General features: G+C 57.1%; 2 protein-coding genes across 9 annotated transcripts; both read left to right on the top strand.

Annotated features, from left to right (window-relative positions):
* The first annotated feature begins 1,392 nt into the window (after positions 1-1,392).
* Positions 1,393-8,539, top strand: FAAH2 (fatty acid amide hydrolase 2). Its single transcript, XM_058848222.1, has 11 exons — positions 1,393-1,646; positions 1,753-1,835; positions 2,057-2,190; positions 2,449-2,658; positions 3,050-3,169; positions 3,596-3,731; positions 4,517-4,634; positions 4,944-5,063; positions 5,943-6,054; positions 6,703-6,897; positions 7,571-8,539. Exons 1-11 carry the CDS (start codon positions 1,449-1,451, stop codon positions 7,744-7,746), a joined length of 1,602 nt encoding a protein of 533 aa, XP_058704205.1. The 5' UTR covers positions 1,393-1,448; the 3' UTR covers positions 7,747-8,539.
* A 118-nt stretch (positions 8,540-8,657) lies between these two features.
* LOC131583776 (interleukin-10 receptor subunit alpha-like) lies at positions 8,658-15,694 on the top strand. 8 transcript variants are annotated; one of them, XM_058848218.1, is made up of 8 exons: positions 8,658-9,436; positions 10,597-10,766; positions 11,155-11,275; positions 11,849-12,040; positions 13,152-13,330; positions 13,746-13,899; positions 14,168-14,295; positions 14,576-15,694. In XM_058848218.1, exons 3-8 carry the CDS (start codon positions 11,245-11,247, stop codon positions 15,485-15,487), a joined length of 1,596 nt encoding a protein of 531 aa, XP_058704201.1. In that variant the 5' UTR covers positions 8,658-9,436; positions 10,597-10,766; positions 11,155-11,244; the 3' UTR covers positions 15,488-15,694. The 8 variants fall into 8 exon arrangements, with proteins under 8 accessions (XP_058704201.1, XP_058704203.1, XP_058704202.1 ...); XM_058848220.1 differs by having other exon boundaries at positions 11,942-12,040; positions 14,576-15,693; XM_058848219.1 differs by having other exon boundaries at positions 11,942-12,194; positions 14,576-15,693.
* The last annotated feature ends 4,780 nt before the right edge of the window (positions 15,695-20,474 follow it).

Genomic DNA, 20,474 nt, shown 5'->3' with positions numbered 1-20,474 from the left:
TCTTCTGAGCAGCTGGTGTCACTTGGTGGGACAGGTCTGAATGGGTGAGCTTCGCTCTGTATGTCAAGCCCCCACGCTCTTGGTAATTAGACTGGCATTAACTGGCTTCTTAGTGTGCACCTAGGGTGGTGTTTGCTTGGATGGCTGGTTATGGTAACTGAAAAACAGTCCAAATCACTTCTGCCTTAGGTTTCCAGACCTTACTGCTTTATTTCTAGAGCTTGTATCCGTTTTTTTCTGTTTTCCATGGACACAAAGCTCCACTGGGCTACCATGACCTCCAGCACGTAGCTGTTCTTTCTTCTCAGCACCCAGGACGCTCCTCAGCTTGACCTAACGGAGGAGCAGCCTGAGCTGCTGTGTGGGACAGTGCAACAGGAACAGCAGGGACAAGGGGAGCTCACAGAGGGCAACAGTGTGAATTTCAAAGCTTTGTTCTTGAAATGCTAAAAGACAAAGTTTAAGCAAGGCACTTTCCATGACAAACAAAATGCCAGAGCTTAGGGAAGGTCTCTGCAGAGCAGCAACATAAGCAGAGACCCAGGACAGAAATGTTTTGCTTTGTACCCCCCTCTGCCAACGTTTGGGCAGGATTTGAAGGGGGGAAACCAGAAAATTCACCAAGAAATTGAGGGAAAAAATACCAAAGCACTGCTGGGATTACATTTAGGAGGGCAGCTCAGAGTTTCACTGTTTTAGCTCTGGAAGACAGAGGACACCTGACTTAATCCTGAGTGAGCCCTTATGAGCTTCTCCTCTCCTCTCCCTGCATCAGGCAAGGAGAAAAAAAAGTCTCTTTGCTAACATTATGAGAAAAGAACTACTGTCAGGGTGACTTCGATATCATCTTAGGTTTTAGGGGGCAGAGGTTGGCCGATGGCGTTCCAGGGCGGGTGTGCTGCAGATTGTTCTCTAAATGCTGACCGGCCGACTTTGCGGTCACACAAGATTTTCACAAGAAATGTATCCCTTCGTAGCCTTGCTTTGCACCGATAATTCAATTGCCAACTATGTAGAAGGAAAGAGATGCAGTAAGGCCTGCTCACATGCTGCTTAAATCCTTGGTTTAAAACACATGATTTTTTCCCCCGGCATTACCAATTCTCTTGCCCTGAGGGTTTCAGATTATACAGTGCTCTTCCTGTTTCCATAATCAAGTACCTGAACACCTCAGAGCAGGTTTAAAAGTAAGTGCGGTAAGTGTGCGTTTGTCCCGGAGCAGAGGAGCGGGCACAGCGGGCCTGAGCGCCGGGCAGCGAGACAGAAGGTGTCCCCCGGGCGGGGTGCTCCGGGCCGGGCGGGGAGCGCCGCGTTCCCGGGGAGCTCCGGGCCGGGCGGGCTCCGGGCACGCGGCACCGGGACGAGCCCGGGCAGAGGCCGCGGCGGAACGGTCGCCACGGCAACGCGGGCGGTGCGTCGCCGTGACGTCACTTCCGCGCGGAGCCGTCATGGCGCTGTCGCGCGCGGAGCGCTGGCTCGCGCTGCTGCTGCGGCTGCTGTCGCGCGCCTGCCTCGCGCTGCTCGCGCTGCTGCCGCCGCCACGCGCCGGGACCGCGCGCGCCGCCCCCCGCGCCGTCCCTCAGCCGCGGCACGCGCTCCTGCTGCTGTCCGCGCGGCGCCTCGCGGAGCTGCTCCGCGCGCGGCAGGTACCACCGGGCACCGGGCAGGGGGAGCGGGGCCGTGGGAGCGGGGCCGGCGGGCCTCGGGCCGCTCCCCGCGCTTCACGGCAGGTCCCGCTGTCCCCCGTGCCAGGTGACGTGCATCGAGGTGGTGGAGGCGTACGTGGAGAGGATCAAGGAGGTGAATCCCCTCATCAATGCCGTGGTTAAGGACAGGTGAGAAGGTGGCTCCCCGCCTGCCTCCCTTCGGGCCCAAGGCGGGGCCGCTGCCGGGGCTCGGGGATCCCCGCACCGCCAGCGCAGCAGCGCCGTGCTGAGCGCGCCCGGCTCCGGCAGAGACCAGGCGGGCTCACCTCCCCTCACAAGCTCCTGCCGCGCTTGGGGTCTGCCCGCTCCTCTGATCCAGCGCCAGAACATCGCCGGGTGCTGTGTTACAGGTTTGAGGAGGCCTTGCAGGAAGCCCGGCAGGTGGACAAGCTGCTTTTGGAGGGCCCTGGCGATGACTGCCTGGAGGAGAAGTTCCCCTTGTTGGGGGTTCCCTTCACCGTTAAGGAGGCCTTTTCTCTCTACGGTGGGTTCATCTTTGTGCCTCTCCAGGTCTTGATGTGCTCCCCAGAGTGGTGGGGGGCTGAGGCAGGTGCTTGGAGGGAAGTACTCTCCCTTTCTCTGGTTTGCACCAAGCTCTGGCCGGGCTCCTGCGTTTGCGCTCATTTGTAGCCCACAGGTGCTGCGGAGGAGCAGCTGTCACTGGGAACCTGCTTCCTGCAGCCCCAGGTTGTCTCGGGGCACTGGCTCTGATGCCTCACTCCTGTTTACCTTGGCACCACAGGGATGCCCAACACCTCTGGCTTGGTCAACCGCCGCAATGTGATCGCCACCTCGGATGCCACGGTGGTGTCGCGGCTGAAGCAGGCAGGTGCCATCCCACTGGGTGTCACCAACTGCAGCGAGCTCTGCATGTGGTACGAGTCCAGCAACAGGGTCTACGGGCGGACCAACAATCCCTACGACCTGCAGAGGATTGTGGGCGGCAGCTCAGGTGAACCCCAGCTCCTCGGCACAGTCCTGCATGAGTGGCAGGTTAAAATGCAGCAAGGGAAGAGTTCCACGTCTCTGCACACAGCTATTAATGTGTCCCTGGGCTCTTGCAGAGATTACAGGACTCTTTCCTGGGCACTGCTCTAGGCTATTGGGAGGTTCAGCTGCTTTGCCTTTTCTGGGTGTTTCATCAGGCATTGCTTCAGTTTGCTCTGTTGTACCTCAGCAGGAAAATCCCTTTGGCCCACATTCCCGAGCTGTCCCACAGCCATCACTAAAGCTCCCCATCCCTATTGCTTTTTAGGCCCCCACCCTTACTGTGAGGTGCTCCTGCTTTGCTGGAGGATTTGCACCATAATCTGTGGGGTTTTGCCACGTTTTCTCCTGTGCAGGTGGGGAGGGCAGTGTCCTGGCAGCTGCCTGCTCAGTCATAGGTGTGGGCTCTGACATCGGTGGCAGTATCCGGATGCCTGCCTTCTTCAATGGAGTCTTTGGCCATAAACCCACAACAGGTAAGGTGGGTGTTGGGGTCAGGACACCCCTGTGCTGGTCACTGGTGGGATTGCTGTAAGGAGTCAGGTAACTCCTTGCCTGGGACAAGCCTGTTGAGGGAGCACAGCAGGTGTGGGCATTTGGGAAAGCTTTTGGTGGCAGAACGCCAGGCACGTGGGAGACGGGTGGGGATTTACCCAAGTATTGCATTCTCAGCGTGGGATGTTTTCACGAGGTTGGGATCTGCTGGGATGTTTATCTGGCTTTCAGTGTCCTGACTGGACGCTTGTCCTCCCTTGTAAAACTAACCCAGTAACCCCACGCAGTAACTTGCCGTCAGCTCTTGTGGGGTGTGCAGTCCCTGGGGAGCCGTATCTCCTGGCACACAAAGACCCCAGCAGGTCTGGAGGCGACACTCAGGGCAGTATCTGACATCTCTGCTCTAGGGGTGGTGCCCAACGACGGCCAGTTCCCAAACGCCCACGGGGTGCGGACCAGCTACCTGTGCACGGGGCCCATGTGCCGCTACGCAGAGGACCTGGAACCTGTGTTGAGAGTCATGGCCGGTCCTGGGGTCAGCAAGTGAGTTGTTCCCACTGCTCCCAGCTGCTGAGCTGGAGTTGGCACCTCTCTGGTCCTTACAGTGTATTAGTCCTTTGGAGGAGACAGGCGTGCACGCCACCCAGTTTGCTTGTTAGTGATTTCCTTCCTCTGCTGCTGGCTTCAGCAGGACCTTGGCTGCTGGGACTGCCCTTCCCACCACCCATGTGCTCCTGGGCAGCGGCAGCCATGGGCTGACTGACAGGGTCCTGTTCACCAGTGAGCTCTTTCCCAGCTCTGTCCCACACACCCCTCCCAGGCCTGGCCTTGCTCCTGGGAATTACAGGGCTTTTTTCCTGTTGTTGAATGAGGAGTTTTCCATCCCACACCATGGCCTCTTCAGTTCTTTCAGTTCTTGGTCCGTGCAACCAAGTGCAACTATGCTGCATGCCAGTGAGGAGCAGAGCGGAGCTGTGGCACGTGGGGCAGCCCTCCTTTTTGCCACAGCCTGCACACAGTTGCTCTCTCCATTTCCACTTTGCTTTTTCCCTGGCTCTTGTGCAATCCCAGCCTTGGCTGCAGCCAGGGTGTGTAATCACAAGGTGCTTCTGAAGAGATGAGAACTTTCCCAACAGAAACTTGCTGGGACTGAGGGGGCGGGTGAGCAGCTGGATGTGTTGTGGGCAGTAGGTGTCTGTGTGTCTCACCTTGCCGCTCTGGGGGACAGAGCAGGGTCTCCTGAAGATACATAATGAGCATGTGGGAACCTCTAGCTGCTGCAGAGGAGCTGGGGATGGATTTGTGACAAATCACCATTCCTTTCCCAGGCTGAAACTGAATGAAAAAGTGTCACTGGAGAAGATCAAATTCCACTGCATGGATCATGACGGTGGATCCATTTTTGTATCACCTGTGGACAAGGAGATCTTGCAGGCCCAAAAGAAGGTAGGAAGCAGCAGAGGAAGCAGCATGAGCCTGAAGGTAGAACCTGGGGACACCGGTCAAAGGAGCCCTGGGGAGGGGAAAGAGCTGCTTTGTATGGTGGCTCCTGCAGGGGCTGATAGGATGAAGGGCTGGGGTGGCAGTCTTGCATCCCAGTCCTGTGCTTTCAGCAGTTAAAAAGTGGAAAGAACTTTTTCTTCTTCAGGGCTAAAGAGGACACAGGGGGAAGATCTTGTGAGTAGGTCTCCTTATCCTCCTCTGGCATGCATCACATCTTTGTGGAAACAAACCCATCCTTGCTCTTCCCTTCAGGTAGTGGAGCACCTCGAAAGTGACCTCGGGGTCCGGGTTCAGCGTGTGGCAATCCACAAGATGAAGTATTCTTTCCAGATCTGGTCAGCCATGATGTTATCCGAGGACAGCGAGGGGCAGGTGTGTCACAGTGAGCTGGCAAAGGCACAGCTTTGGAGGCATCAGGGAAGAACCAGCTGTTCAGGGCCAGCTATAGGGAGCCGTAGGCTTCCCAAACCTACTCGGGGGCTTTCCCAGTTCCATTTTCCCCCCCAATGCTCCTTCCATCTCTTCCCAGAGTTGCACAGCCCCTTCTCCCTTGCTGTCCTGTGGGTTGAGGCCATGGCTCTCAGCAAAGGATCAATGTGGTAATAGGGAGGGGGAGGTTGTTTTGGCACATTGACCTTTTCCATGCAGGTTAAGGCAGCCGAGCAGGGGGCATCCTGCCTTGCTCTTTGTAGGCTGGGATTAACACTCTTTGGGATACCAGGACAGGCAGGGAACTAACAGCTTTCCAGGAGGAGGCCCACTTATGTTATTTTTCCCTGGAATTGCAGACACTGTGCTATGCTCTGTGCATGCAGGAAAGTATTTTGTAATAAAATAAACTTCTGGGAGGGTCATAACTTGTGCATTCCTGGCACAGAGGCAGTGATGAAGCAGTCCAGCCCCACCACACTAAGGAGGGCTTGTCTGGCTCCTCTACCTCCTTCTTCCAGGTCCCATGGTCGTATCACAGGAAGAAATGCCTCTGGGATATTATCCCTTGCATCATGTCACTTGTGTGCTGGTTTGGGGGGCTCTCCCTTCTCCTTGCTGTCTCTAGCAGGGAAAGATACTCCTGCTGCTGCCCTGGATCAGTGTCAGAGCTGCGGCGCGCTCCTGATGGGCATCTCCTGTGTGAAAGCAGGAACACCTCACACTGGGATAATGGGACAACCAGAATTTCACTGTCCCATGCCAGCCTGTGCCTCCCTGCTGCATGTTGGTTGTGCTGACAGGGGACTGGGTGTGTTACAGGAGGCACAAAGATTCATTGACCTGCTGGGGGACCATGGGAAGCCAGTGTGGCCGCTGTGGGAGCTGATGAAGTGGCTCGTGGGGATGTCTTCCCACACTCTCCCAGCTATCGGTAATGCTGGCAGGGGCCCCGGGGAGTGCAGAGGCAGTGGTGGGGTGGGCAAGTTGTTAAATGCAGGTATTACCCTTCCACGCCCAGTGAAGGAACTCAGGGTTTTTCCTGAGCAGCTTCAGCCTAGTTTTGTAAGGACACTCCGTGTCTTTGAGTCACATGCAAGCTCAAGAGAGTGGATCTTTGATAAATGGGAGTGGGGATCTTGGGGGAAGGAGTGAGGATGATGGAGCCGGGGGCAGGGTTCACTCCTGCTGTGAGCCCTACCAGAACTGCTGGGGGCTCAGAGGGTACCAGGGTCTGCACTGATGTTGTTTCATAGCAGCAGGTACTAGAGAACCCTAATCAGTGCAGTCATGCTGCTGTCTAATGAGTGCTGGGGTCGTTCTGCGAGCTCTGCTCAATCCCACTGGCTGGAAAAGCTGGAAGGAAGGGGCAGGTTGAATGCCTTTCCCCTGGCAGAGCTGGGGCAATGCTGCCACAAATATGTGCTAGGGTCAATCTGCTGTGGCTACTGGCAGGAAGGGGTACTTGGGAGGCCACCCCAGAAGCAGGGCATGTTGCATGTGGCTGGGCAATGTGTTTCTGCCCTACGTAGCCCACGGTCCTCTCAGTTGCTCTTGTCCCCATTTCCACCTTTTGCTGCAGCCCTGGGACTGACAGAGAAGCTGGTGAACATCAACCTCAGTGGGAAGGCCAAGCTGGTGAGCATGGGGAAGAGCCTACAGGAGGAGATGGAGGCACTGCTGGGGCCGGACGGGGTGCTCCTCTACCCCTCACACCCCACCATCGCCCCCAAGCACCACTCCCCCATCTGCATGCCCTTCAATTTTGCCTACACAGGTGAGCAGCCCTGGCTCCTGTGGGGTTGCAGGTAGGGCTGTCAGGATAGTCTCCCCATGGCAGCAGTGTGGGCTTGCAGCTGGGGTGTTGTACCCAGAGTGTTTGCACTGCTGACAGTGGGCTGTGCAGCAAAGAGAGGTGTCCTGCTCCAGGGAGTGGGGCGAGGATTGTTGTACTTCATATGTGTGGCATTTTTTATCTTTTACCAAAGGTGCCAGCCCACAGCAGGGCAGGTCTGACTTTGTGTGTGATATTGGGGGCCTCTGTGCCCCAGAAGGGTTACAGCTGCAGCTTAGCAGGAACCTGAGACCTGCCATCTCTTGGGGTACAGCCTGGCGCTCCCTGTGTGGTTCCCTTGTGGTCTGAGCACCTCAGTGCCAGTGTCAGTGCTGCCTGGCTTTGGAGTGATGAAGGGCTGCTGCCTGGGACAGGAACCACCCAAATTTGGCATGCCACAGTGTGTGCCATCCCTCATGGGTGCCCTTTATACACATGATGTATGGGAATCTCTGGCCAGTGATTTCTCTTGTAACCATGTCGCTGCACAGAGCACCAGCTGCCAGGATCTTGGTGCTGTGCTTGGCAGAGCTGCCTGCCCAGGGTGGGAGAGCGAGGCAGTGATGTATCCCAATCATTGTGCTCACTGTGATCCATCCAACCTTCTCTCTTGCAGCCATCTTCAATGTCCTGGGCCTGCCGGTGACACAGTGCCCACTGGGGCTGGGCAGCGAGGGGCTGCCGCTGGGCATCCAGCTGGTGGCAGCTGCCTACAACGACCACTTGACACTGGCAGTAGCTCAGTACCTGGAGAAAGCCTTTGGAGGATGGGTTTTACCAGGGAAAGTTTGACTTTGGGAGGCAGGGACAGAGGTGGTGACAAGTGCTGATGCTTGATCCTATCATGGCACTGTCTGCTCCCTCTGCATCCCCCTGTGCCCTGCTGGGAGTGGCTGGTGATGCCTCCAGCCCAGGAACAGCTGGGCCATTGCCACTGGAGTCCTCATCCCTGTGGCACCCTCTCTCAGGGAGAGACCTGCCTTTCCTCAACCCCCTCAGGAACCCCAGTGCCACAGTCTGAGGATGTCCTGCCTGCAGTGGGCACATGCCCACCTTTTTCAGACCATGGAGTTGGCCAGTTCTGTAACCTTTGTGCTTTCAAAACGCTGAGAGCCGGGCAGAAGACATGCTTCCAAACTGCTGGGGGCAGCTGTGCCACACCCCTCGGGGCTGCCTGGGCCTCCTCGGCCTGACTGTACCCACAGTCCTCCCAAACTCCTGCAGGCTTCCCCACACCCTCTGACCACAAAGGATGAGGGGTTGAGGGGCCTGGAGCAGCCATAGGCCTGCCTGGCCAGCAGCGCTTTGTGGGGTGCTGGGTGCTGGGCTCTGCAGTGTGCAGCTGTCAGGCACAGCTGAGAGCATTTCAGCACTGGCTAAAGCATCTCCTCTTTGTGTCTTCCTCTTCTCTCTGGGGGGATCATCCTGCCTGACTGGTGTCCCCTGCTACCTGTCCTGCTGAGCTGCCTGGCCTCTGCCCCAGGAGCAGACATGGCCAGCAATGTGAGTAGTTTGTCTGAGCAGGCAGCAAGCACCAGTTGTTCTCATTAAGGAAGGTATTAAAGAGCCTCTCCAGTTTACTGTGGCTGTGTGTTTTTGTCCTTATGTCTGTCTCCCTTCCAGCTCCCCCCAGGCCCCAGCCCCATCTGCACCAGGGATGTGTCGGGGCTACCCAGCACTGCTGGCAATTGGAGTGGTGCAGAGACAACACTGGAGAGGCTGGCATTGGCCCCCAGGCTGGCATTGGCCACTCCGGGGCTCTTGTTTTGGAATGCCCAGGCTGGCAATGACTGCTGCCTTCTAGGCAGAGCTGAAGGGTGCTTATGAGCTCCGCATGCTGCCCTCACTGGCTGTTAGTCTTGTAATGGTTGCACAGTTCTTAGGAGGCATAAGCCCAACTGTGTTTTACCCCAGTGGGCTGCCAGAGGCCTGGAGCTCTTGAGGTGATGCAGAGCCACATGCAGGTCCCTTGTGGTCTCCAGGGCAAAATGCGGGGCCCCAGCCCTGTGTGCCCAGCCTGCAGCACCGGTCTTGGCAAGGATAAAATTTGATACTGGTTTTGCTGTGCTGGCCTGGCCTGTGTCTGCCCTGCCATGTGTCACCCCTGACCTGAGCCCCATGCTCCTGCCTGTCCCCACGCCACTGACGGTCCCTGCAGGGCTAGCACAGGATGGCGTGCTGGCACAGGCTGTGCTTCAGCTCTGCTGTGCAGAGGGCACTGCAGAGCGCCCGCGCTCAGCTGGGACGTTGCTAACGAGGAAGCAAGGAACGTAAAAAACAAGCCCTGGCTCAGCAAAGGAGCTACAAACCACCCGAGTCAAATCACGTCTCCCAGCCTGGTGGCTCAGACAACACGGACTGTCCCCCATCTGGAGGAAGCCTGGCAGCTGAGCCGACCGTGGCAGCGCTTCCTGTGAGCACTTGGAGCCAAATGTGAGGTTGCTGAGTTGAGGGTGTTGCATTTAACAGGGCTGTGGGCCAGGTGGGTTCCTGATACGGCAGAGGGGCAGAGGAAATGCTGGATCAAGGTAGGGGGGAGCACTGGTGCCTCAGGGTGGTGTGGTGAGGGTGCAGACAAAGGAGAGGATGTGCAGAGCAGAGGGGGTTAATTCCCACAATCTCAGTTATTGCCACAAGACGGGGAGAGTTGCTGGGATTTTTCCTCTGGCCATGGCAGAAGGGGAATGGATGTGCTGGGGGGCTGGCAGGGACTGGTCTGCCGTCACCTCCGCTGCTTCAGGGAAGCATTGCCCCCCTTGTCCCACCTTCTGCAGCAGGAGCAGCCCTGTCCCTGCCTGCACAGGCAGCTGGTCCTAGGGTCTCCATCAGTTCCCCAGCTCTGGGCTTCCAGAAGCCCCAGGAACAATCCTGGAGGCTCTTAGTCCCTCCAGGCAGAAATGCTGCCTCCTTCAATGGGCTCTGTTGCAAAGGCAGGAGGGCTCCTGCTGGTCACAGGCTGGGGGAATCCCTGGACCAAATGCCTGTGCTTCACCTCAGGTGTTTCAGAGGTCTCACCTCAGCCCTCGCCCACAGTTTGCAGCTGCACGTCCCTGCTTGTTGACTGTTCCTCCTTGTTTCAAGCTCTTAATGCTGCAAGGGCAGAGGAAACATGGGGGGAACGTTTTGTACCCACGTGCTGAGGTGGTTCTGCTTTGGCTCAGTCTGAGGTCTCTGCTTACAGCCCGAGGGTCCCTCATTGTGCCCCGTTGTGCCTTGTGGGTGCTGTCCCACACAGCGCCCTCCCCATACCCGGGAGGCTGTGGGATGTCTGGGGGTGTCCTGGCAGTGGTGTCACAGGTTGTGCCAGTGTGAGTCATGCCCAGAGCTGGGCTGAGTCACCTCCCCAGTGGTGTGAGCATCAGGTGAGGAGCTTTCTCAGCCCCACATCCTGGTGACAAAGGCAGCATGGCTTCTCATGGCGGGGTGCCACAGGTGGGTGCAGCAGAAGGTCGCTGCAGCACATGCGCAGTGCCATAGCAGGGTGGCAGCTGCCCACCATCTCTGTGGGTCCACAGAGCCCTGAGGGTACCTGTGAGGGTCCCCTGCCACTGGACACCTCTGTGCCACAATAGGCATGTGGACTCCATGGGCCAGTGTCACTGGCTGAAGCTTCTGGGAATAATAGTCTGTTTTTAATCCCAGGTGCCAGCAGCCAGTCATGTCTGCAGGTAGCGGAACAGCTCCAGCACACCCATCCCTTTCCACGGCCCCATGCGCAGCAGCGTAATGTGGGGGCAGATGGATGGACTGTGGTAGGATGAGCCCTGCCCTGCTCCTGCTTCTATTCCTGGCCAGCTGCTCCCTGCTCCAGGGTAAGCCAGCTGGAGCTGTCACCACAGTCTGGGGGGGGACCCTGGCTGCAGGGCAGGAGAGGCAGAGGGACACCTCTCAGACCTACTGAAGGTACCTGTGAAGAGGAGGGGCCCAAGTGGTCATCAAGGTGTGATGAGAAAGGAAACCCTGGGGTCAGCAGCAGCTGTGTCAGGGGCTGTGTTGTCTCCCCCATTTTGTCAGCTGTGTCTCTGCTTTGGCAGAAGCGTGGAGAGGATGTTCTCAGTGTGCGATGGACTGGGGGGATGCAGGGGCTGAGCTGCTTTGAAGTCAGTGTTTGCCCATGTCAGGCTGAAGTTGGGGAACCTGTGCACCAGGCCACAAGGGGACTCTTCAGGATGCTGCTCACACCCCTCTGCTCCTCCCCAGGGACGCTGCTGCGGCCACGGCACGTGAGGCTGGAGGCACAGAACTTCCACGTCTGGCTGCACTGGGAGCCAGACCCCAGCTCACCCAGCTATGCCACCTATGAGGTGGAGTGGAGGAACAGGTAGGTGGGGAGGGGGGGCTGAAGGGGTCTGGTCCTCTTATACCCTGGCAGAGGCTGTTGGGGACCCCAGGCAGCCAGAGGATTGTTGCCTGGCAGCAAATGCCACAGAGTAAGAGAGCAGTGGAGTTGGCAGGGATTAGCTTGTCCCACCTCTGCACACGCAGGGTCAGCTCAGGACTGTGTCCTGGTAGGTTTTGAATAACTTTAAGACAACCTCCCTGGACTGCTTGGTCCGTTTCCTGGTCACTTTCCCAGTAACAAACTAAGGGGTTGCTTTTGGACTTGGGATTTGGGGTTTTTTCCATTATGCTAAATGGGATTTGCTGTATTTCAACCTGTGCCCACTGCCTCTTGTCCTTTCGTTGGGCACCACTGACAGGAAGGCTCTGTCTTCTTCTCGTCCCCCACCCAAAGTCACCTTTCTCTGAGGCTCCAAGCCTCACTCAGGTTCCCTCATACCACAGAGCCTCAACAGCCTCAACTCCTTGGGGGGTTCTCCCTGCCACAGCTATGTGTTTTCTCATTGTGGAGAGCACAGGTCAGGGTGCAGTGCCAGGTGCCATCTGTCCCCAGGAGGGAGTCAGCTTGCTCGTGACCTGTCTCCTCACGCATCCTGGGAAACTGTTGGCTGCTACCTGGGCTTTCCTACACTTTCCACCTGGGCAGGAGGGCAGTGCTGGGCAGCCCTCCCTTTGGGCTGCGAAGATGCTGAGAAGAAGCAATTCCTGTGCTTTCTCCCTGGGCAGAACCTCGAACTGGACCAAGGCAGGTGCCTGCCGGGGGAACAGGAGAAGCTCCTGGGTGTGTGAGCTGTATTTTGACAGGATTCATGATATCTACTGGGCACGGGTGAGAGTGGTGGCCGGAGCTGAACAGTCCGAGTGGGCCAGTTCCAGTGAGCTGCAGCTGTACAGAGACAGTAAGGACTGGGGAGCTCCTCCAGCTGGGCTCTTCCTGGGGGCCAACGGGGAGAGGGGTCCTTGGAGAGATCTGATGGGATACAGCGGGAAAGCATATTAGGATACTGGAGGGAAAAGAGTCAGAACCAGAGGAAAGGGATGAGGCAGAGCTGCTGGAGGAGGGCTGGGTGAAGAGCAAAAGGACAGAGGAGACACAGTGAGGCGAAGGATAGAAGGCCCCAGGCCAGTAAGGCACCATGAGAACTCGGGTCTCTGGGGAATGCAGCGAGATGGGGCAGGAAAGAGGATATGCCTCTGGGCTTGGCTTTTGAAAGGCTCACCTTCTTCCCCCGTCATGGTCTGGGAGTTTTTGCCCCAGCAAGATGAAGCTGGTGCAGGCAGGGGTAGACCCTCTGGTGATCCATTCACCCTGACTGTTGTGTTTGCCAGGTGTGGGAATGTGCCTCTTCTCAGTCACAGGCTGCTCTGTCCAAAATCCTGGCAGTCTCATGGAGATAGAAATTTTTCAGGACCCTCCTCTGACCTCCATCACAGGGGTTGTTGCAATAAACTGAATGTGTGAGAAGCAAAGTGGGTTCTATGTTGGTGGTTTGTGTTCCCTTGTTCATTCCCTCTGCATCCAACTGGCATGGAAGTGGGTGTATTCATTTAGAAAGTCATTGCTGGCCTTGGCAGTGGATCTCCAGGCCCTGGTGGATCGCTCAGGGGTGAAGGTCTCAGCAGTGGGAGCTGGTGGTGCCACAGGTCTGTCAGTGTGAAGAGGAGGCAGAAGCAGTGCTAGCTGTCATGAAGAAGTGGTGGCTGCCATTCCTAGAGCTGGTTTCAGAGCAAGACCTGAGGAGCTTCTGTGCTCTGGGAGGGGAATGTCAGACAGAAAAATACCACTTCTAGAAAAAACAAGATGTCTGCCTTCCTTTGAAGGCCTTAATTTTCTATATTCTTTCCCTTCCCTACAGCAATTATTGGCCCCCCCAAGTTGTCCTGGCTGCTCCAGGATCAAATCCTCAGCGTAAAAATCATCACACCACTCACTCCCTACAAGAAAAGAACTGGTTCCTACAAGCCAGTTGACCGAGTGCTGCTGAAGCTGTGGTACTGGCTGCACCTGTACGAGGAGGACGTGCTTGTCCAGCAGGTGTGGTAGCTGGGCAGGGCCCAGAGGTGCAGGGCTTGCACAAGCTTTCCTGGTGCAGGAAAGCCACCGTCTCAGGTTGCAGTGGTGTGGGGATGCCTGTGCTGCAGCTCTGCCCACACATGGCTGTGCATGCAGGTGTGAAGTGCTCTGCACCCCCAATCCGGGGCTCCCACCTCAGCGAGGCAGGAGACCCCTTCCCTCCCCTGGGTAACAAGAACTGGACTGGTTCAGATGACAGGTGATGCCACAGGTGTTTCAGGAAATGCTCTGGGACCTGAACACCTCCTGGGGCAAAGAACTGAGAGGTGGAGGTGGGACCATGGGGCAAGCGGGATGTTGGGGCTGCACAGAGCAGTGGAGCCACGCACAAACCCCACCTCCAGCTGCTGTGGCCACCCGTCCCATCTGTTTTCAGGTGCCCTGCAAACGGAGCAGTGAGAAAGTGCCTTGCACCTTTGGGCACCTGAAGCCCAGCACACAGTACTGTGTCCGGACGGTGGCTGCAGACATTGCCAGGGAGCGGAGCCGGGAGGTTGAGCAGTGCCTGGTGACTCCAGCAGGCCCTGCAGGTGGGAGCATTCTTACCAGTTCAGCTGGCACGGTTGCATCTCCGGTCCTGCTCAGAGCACAGACTTGTGTGGAGCTGTGGGTCCCTCACCCCCTGCCACTGCACTCAGGGTTGGGGCCCAGTGGGACCTCTCAGGGCGATGCTTTCTTGTCATCTGCCTTGGGCTTGCCCCCTGAAACATCCCAGCCTGACATGGATGGGAAACACTGATAGCGGGTGGAGTGGGAGCGATGTGCTTGAGTGACCCTCAGCCTGCTGTACCCTGGCAGGCTTTCCATGGGTCCTTGCCGTGCTGAGCGCCTTCTTCCTGCTGCTGCTGCTAAGTGTGGCCGGGCTGTGCTTCATTCAGCTGCATGTCTTTCCCAGTCCTCCGGAGATGAGCCTCCCAAAAGCACTGGTGAGTGACCATTCTCCTCCAGCTTGGAGCCGAGCCAGGGTTCCCTGCATTTTCAGGGCCTCAGCACCTCCTTTCCTCCAACTCTCACACCACCAGCAGCCTCCCCTGCTGTCTCTGCCCCTGCCCCCAGGAAGGTGGGGCACCAGCCAGCCGTGGGTCCCAGCGGAGCGTGGGGTCTCGGGCAGCGCAGCCCTTGGTGTTCAGCACAGTTTGTCAGTGCCCGAGCTGGCAGGGCTGTGTCTGGCTGAGGCTGACAGTGTCGCTGCTTGTGTCCCTGCAGGCTCTCCAGAACAGCGAGCTGAGTGTGCCCGCCCAGGTGCTTCCCCTGCAGCGTGAGGAGGACGCGCTGGCGCTGCTCCTGCAGGCGGTGCTCCCGTCCCACGGGCCATCCACAGCTGCCCCACGGCTCCTCCGAGGCCTTGCCCAGGATGTCAGTGGCTACTGTGCCAACGGGTTTGGCCCAGAGTGCCCTGAGGAAAGGGACCCGTCCTGCACCCACAGCCAGCTGGGCCACGCCTTGGGTTCCCAGGTCCCCTCACAGCTGGAGGAGGATGGGGAGGCAGGTGATGGGCATGACTTGCCAGAGCAGCTGCTGCTGGTGGGACCGACTGGAAACAGCTACGTCGGTGACAGGGACAGCCAGATACCTGAGCTATGGCTCCCCCTGAGCCTCCAGCTTTATTCTAAATGCCAGTGCCCAGTCCTGGCAGCATGCTCACACCTTGCTCTGCCCGTGCCAAGCAGAAGCTGCAGCCAGGAGTACCCGCAGGAGAGTCACGGCTCGGCTGGCCACCGGATCCGGCTCAGCTCCGTGAGGCTCCCGGCTGGGGAGCAGGAGGAGGAGGAGGAGGAGGAGCAGGAGCAGGAGGAGGAGGCAGGGCAGCTCCTCCGCGCCCCCCAAGCCCCGCTGGGCGGGCCGGGGCCGGAGCGCGGTGGCAGGGCTGTGCAGCGAGGCTGCTCGGAGCAGGGAGAGCCGTGTGCTTCCAGCCCCTGGCAGCCCCGCTCGCCCCTGCGGGCACCTGCCTGCTCCGGCTACGAGCCGCGGGCCCCCCCGGCAGCGGGGCAGGGCGAGCGGGGCACCCCGAGCCCCCCGGAGCCGCCCGGGCAGCGCGGGCTCCGGGCCCCAGCGGCTGCTCCCACCGGCAGCCACACGCACGGGCCACCGCTTTCCTCTGGGCTTTTGCTGCCTTGAGACACAGCAAAAGGAGCATGGACCAAAGCTGAACCTCCAAAACTCTTACCTATTTATCTGCCTCTGTGTGTGCATGCGCAGTACAGTATCTATACTAATGTAACATATATTTATAAAGCTCTTTAATGAAAAAATGTTGGGGTTTTTACTTCTGTGGTAATGTTGATTATGTGCTAGAGTTTTGGGTTTTTTTAAATATCACTAATTTATTATAGAAATCTGGCTTCTCTATTCATTGTTTGTGTGTTACAGACCCATCATGGCCCTTCCCTGTGCAGCAGTCGGGAAAGGCACTGGGTAAACTTGGCATTTTCCTGGCAGAAAATTGCACCCTTAATCTCTGTCTTGCTCTCCTGTGGGAAAAGAGTGGTTTTGAGCACCGTGGGATGCATTCATTATTCCTGCTGCTAGCACTGGGGTGATTTATGGCTGAGGAGCCCTGCCCTGTGGTAGTCCCTCAGGATGTATTTTGAGGCTGTGCCTGAAGCCACAGAGGTCAGGGGAAACCTCCTTGTGCTGTGTTGCAAGCTGGGATCAGTGGAGTCAAAATGCGGTGACAAATCCAGGCTCTTGGACCCACAAGAATTACTCTGGATCTGGGAACAGGTGAGAAACTGGTGTCTCATGTCCAGGCAGCTGCTGGAGGGGATGGAGGCACAGTGCTGCCAGTCCTGGGGAGCCTTTGGGGCTGTGCAGGGCCATGTTCCAACCCTGTGAGTTACCCCTGACACCCCAGCCGTGTTCCACCCCTGCCCCATACTGCAGGCTGAGCCCTGCAGCCCACAAGGGTCCATGAGGGAGCAGAGATCCACCTGCAGTTTGGGGAGGACTCCACACCAGATGCCCAAAGGAGACCATGACTCCATGGGAAGATCCTAGCAGGCAGGACCTGTGACCCCATGGAGAGAGGAGCCCAAGCTGAAACAGGTTTGCTAACAGCAACTGGGGCCTTGTAGGGAGAGTGATGGAGCAGCTTTGGGGTATGTCTGGCACCCAGCCCAGGTCACTCCCACACAGACCATGTGAGGACATGTAGAAATTGAGCTGAATTAACACCAAAAAAAAAAAAAAAAAAAAAAAAAAAAGGAAAGACGTAGTCCCAAGAGCTATTTGAGGAACACATGTATTACCCATATGCTTTTTTTTTGCTGCCTAGGAAGTTGGTGTGCAGTTGCCATCTCCTTTGTCCCTCACAGTTTCTGATGTGCCTCAAGGTCATGGTCGAGCCCTACATGCCTCTCAGCAGGAGCATCAATCAGAGCTGCTGTTTGTGCCACAGGCTCTGGGCAGGAGCCACATCCCAGGCAGGAGCTTGTCCAGGCCCAGCAGAGCGTCCATCGTGCTGCTCCAGCCCAGTCCTGGGTGCTTTGCCAGGACGTGGGGCTGGTGCAATGGGGCCAGACTCGGCTGCTGTGTTGTGGGAACTGGGCTTGCACTGGGGCATGAGCGGTGCTGTGATCACAGCTGGCCATGACTCTGCAGGTCAGAGGAGGAGCAGCTCTCTCCTGGCTCCGTGGGGACAAGGGTGCCAGGGTCCCCTTGAGTGATTCAGGCAGTCACTCACTGGCAGCAGGGGCTTGCCCTGGCCCAGGGGTGGTTGAACACCTGGAATGTTCCCACTCATATGAAAGAGTTGTTCATGGGGAGTGGAAAAAGACAGAAGGCTTGTGACATTTCGAGATGCCATTCAGCAGCTGAAGTTTCCAAGTGCATGCGAGAGGGGGTTTCTGCTTTGCCTTGGCAGTGTGAGCAGCACGCTGGTTTCTGCAGAGCCACAAAGTGCAACATTTGCTGCAGGTGAGGTCCCAGCATGTCCCAAGAGAGACCTGTCACCACTGTGTGCAGCACAGGGCCTGGGGGCAGTGTCTGAATTAGATCCCACTTTGGTCTACCTGGCAGGTGCTGAACAGGACTGGACTGGATGATGGAGCTGGGTCCGGGGTAAGCTCCCAGCCCCAGGCAGGTCTGCACAGGACACCGGACCAGTCCCTCAATCACCACTGCAGTGACATCCAAACAGCCGGCTCCTCCCTCAGCATTCCATGCTCCCTCCACAGCCTGGAAAGGGCTGAGCCAGCAGCCAGGCCTTTGGCACCCAGCCCAGCCTACAGGATGACCTCGGGGATCAGATGCCATCCCTGGTGCTGGCCTCAGGCCAGTGGCACAGCGCTGTGCCTGCAGGTACTGCTGCGGGGGCTGAGGAAAGCTCTGACTCACCGCGCTCTCTGGGCTGCTCCTGCCCTCTCTCTGTGGTGTTTTCAGATTCTGCTGGTGCCAGATCAAAGCAACAAGAGGGATGCTGCTGCAAACAGCTCTTTATTAGAAACAGCAGGTTTAGGACTGTGCATGAGCGTATTTCTTATTACTAATTCTCAGAGAATGGAGCTGCTAGCCTAGGAAAGCAGTCCACAGTGGAAAATTGCTCTTTGGGGGATAATGGGGCTTTCAAGTCACTATTGTGCTGGACAGCCATGAGAGATGTGGTGGCCCCTGAAATGACGGGGGAAAATCAAGCTCTTTTATTTTGCAAGCTGCCAGTACCCAGGACCATTTATCTTTGAAAACCATGGGAGGCAGAGATGCAAAGAGCAGGGTCTGCTCTGACCTTGTCCCCAGCCTGCTCTGTCTGCTCTCTCTCTCCTTCCTGTCACTGCAGCTGCCCTCACCCCTCTCTGGGGCAGTCCAGAGTCACTCCAAATCCTCACAGCCACCTCAAGGGCTGTCCAGCACAGCTGGCAAAGACCTGGGACCTCAGTGAGGCCCTGTCACTCAGCCTCCCTCTGCAAGGTGCCTTTGTGATGGGTCTGTAGCTCTAGGTGGGTCCCTGAAGTAGCACAGAGCAGCAGCATCGGGGCTGTCCTGCTGGACCCCATCCTTCAGCCCAAAGAGGCTTTGTGGGTTGGTGGATCTGATCTGCAACATCCAGAGCACTGATTCCTGCTGGCATACTCAATGGTCTCAGCTGCTTGGCTTGGTCAGGAAGCCCACCAGGATGTGGGGGGAGGATTGTGAGAGCCACCCACAAAGCGTCCCAAAAGCTGGAGCCTGAGTGCGGTGTGTTTGGAGGATGTGGATGTGCATGGAGAGGGCTGCCGAGCTGACAGGCTGCAGGGAAGTGAACTTGGTGGCTCAGACCTGTGTGGTTTCTCTCCAGGCAGGAGCTTTCCCCCAGCTCAGTGGAACAGGACCCAAGCAGAGTGACTGGGACGTTCAGGTCACCCCAGGGGACTGTACAGCAAAACTGGTCCTACTTCATGTGCAGGTCTGGGAGTGCCCTCACCTGGGGATGTGTGGCAAGTGTCTGCACTCAAAAGGTGCCATGAGCACCCAGCCTGGTCAGCAGCTCCCCTTCCTCTGCAGGACAACCTCCCCTGCGCTGGCCCAAGCGCTCAGCACTGCTCTTCCCAGGGTCTGTGCCACACGGCCAGTTCCTGTGCTGCCCATCCTTCGGATGCATGGCAGGGCATTTCTGGGCCCATAGCCTATGGGAACAGCAGCTCAGCTCAACACCTTCCCACTTCCTGGCACTGCTCCAGTAGCTCTCTGCCCCCTGGGATCGTTCATGCTCCTGGTGATGGACAGGAGCAGCAAGCTGCCCTGAGCTGGGCTCATATTGGTTCACTATGCACTCTGAGGAGCACTTTGGGGGGATTCTGTGCTTCCTCCTCATGGCACCACAGCAACTGTGATGAGCCTGTCTCCAGGATTTTTCATTCCATGATGTGAAACCTGGCAGGATTCTGGTTTTTTTCCATCCTCTATTTTCCAGAGGATGGAAAACAGGCTAGATACAGATTTCTGTTAGGAGAAAAGTCCCAGCTGGGTGGTGTGCTCACTTGAAATGGATGATAGCTTCATCTCAGCTGTTTCCCAGTCATATCCATGCCTGACAGATGGGGACTGGCAAATAGAGGTAATCAATGATCTGTGGATAATGCAACTTCAATCACTCCATGAGAAATGAGTGCCTCTGTTTTGTGGTCAGCGGGGTCACAGTCAGCCTCATGATTAAACAATTGATGCTCGGGCTGCTCAGCTTCCTGTCCTGTCTTCCTCCAGAAAGTCCCTGTGTGATGTCCCACCCAACAAGATGAGAGGACACAACAGACTGAGAAACATGGATCTCATGCCAAGACTTCAGAGGGACTTTCCATGTGGCCCCTACGAAGCATGTTCAACCTGTCTGAGCCCTAGCCTCAGTACAGGTAGGGAGAGGCACAAAACAAGTTGTCCTGTCTCCTCTCCTCCATGAACAACACCTCAGGATTTTAAGCTCCTGAAAGCTTAAAATCTTGTGCCTGTCAGTCCCTTCCCCACTGCCCTCAGGAAACATGGTGCTCAGTGAGGTAGGGCATGAGCTGCAGTCACAGCAGGAAGGGTCTGGCTGATATCACCAGAGGGACCCATTCCAGCTGGATTTCTCCAAACTAAAGCCTTCCAGGGGAAGAGAAGTAATTAGAAGCAATTCCAGTTGGCCGATAGCACAGTAATTTGAAACTGAACTCAAGGGAAAAAGATAAGTTCTCTAATGGGAACTGGAAAAACCTCAGCAGAGGAAAGCTGGGCCTGGTCCCAGCTGACACTGGCAGTGTCTGGGGGCTGCCTCTGTACCTGCAGCTTTGGGAAGAGTGTGCACCACCTCAGTGCTGTTCGCTCAGAAAAGCCATCTTTCATGACCCTGTCTCATGGATGGTGCTTTGGGACACTGGTGGACCGGCCTCTGTCACCATCTACCTTTTTTCCAGAGAGCGAGGATGGGTATTTCCCTCTACAAAACTCCCCAGACCCCAGCACTTGCTCTGGATTGTGCCACTTTCCTGTTGCTGTGAAGCCCAGAGTGATCTCTCCAGCCTGCAGGGATGGCCTGGATGCCCCCAGGAGTGTCCCCTGGATGATCCCAGCCAAGGAGCCAGGATTACACCTGCAGCTCACAGACATCCTCCCAAAGGGGGAACTGCACGGCCAGCAGTGGGATGAAGGGGAGAGG

This window comes from Poecile atricapillus, chromosome 12, assembly GCF_030490865.1.
Source record: "Poecile atricapillus isolate bPoeAtr1 chromosome 12, bPoeAtr1.hap1, whole genome shotgun sequence".
NCBI classification, from domain to species: domain Eukaryota; kingdom Metazoa; phylum Chordata; class Aves; order Passeriformes; family Paridae; genus Poecile; species Poecile atricapillus.
This window is presented reverse-complemented; position numbering and strand designations above follow the sequence as displayed.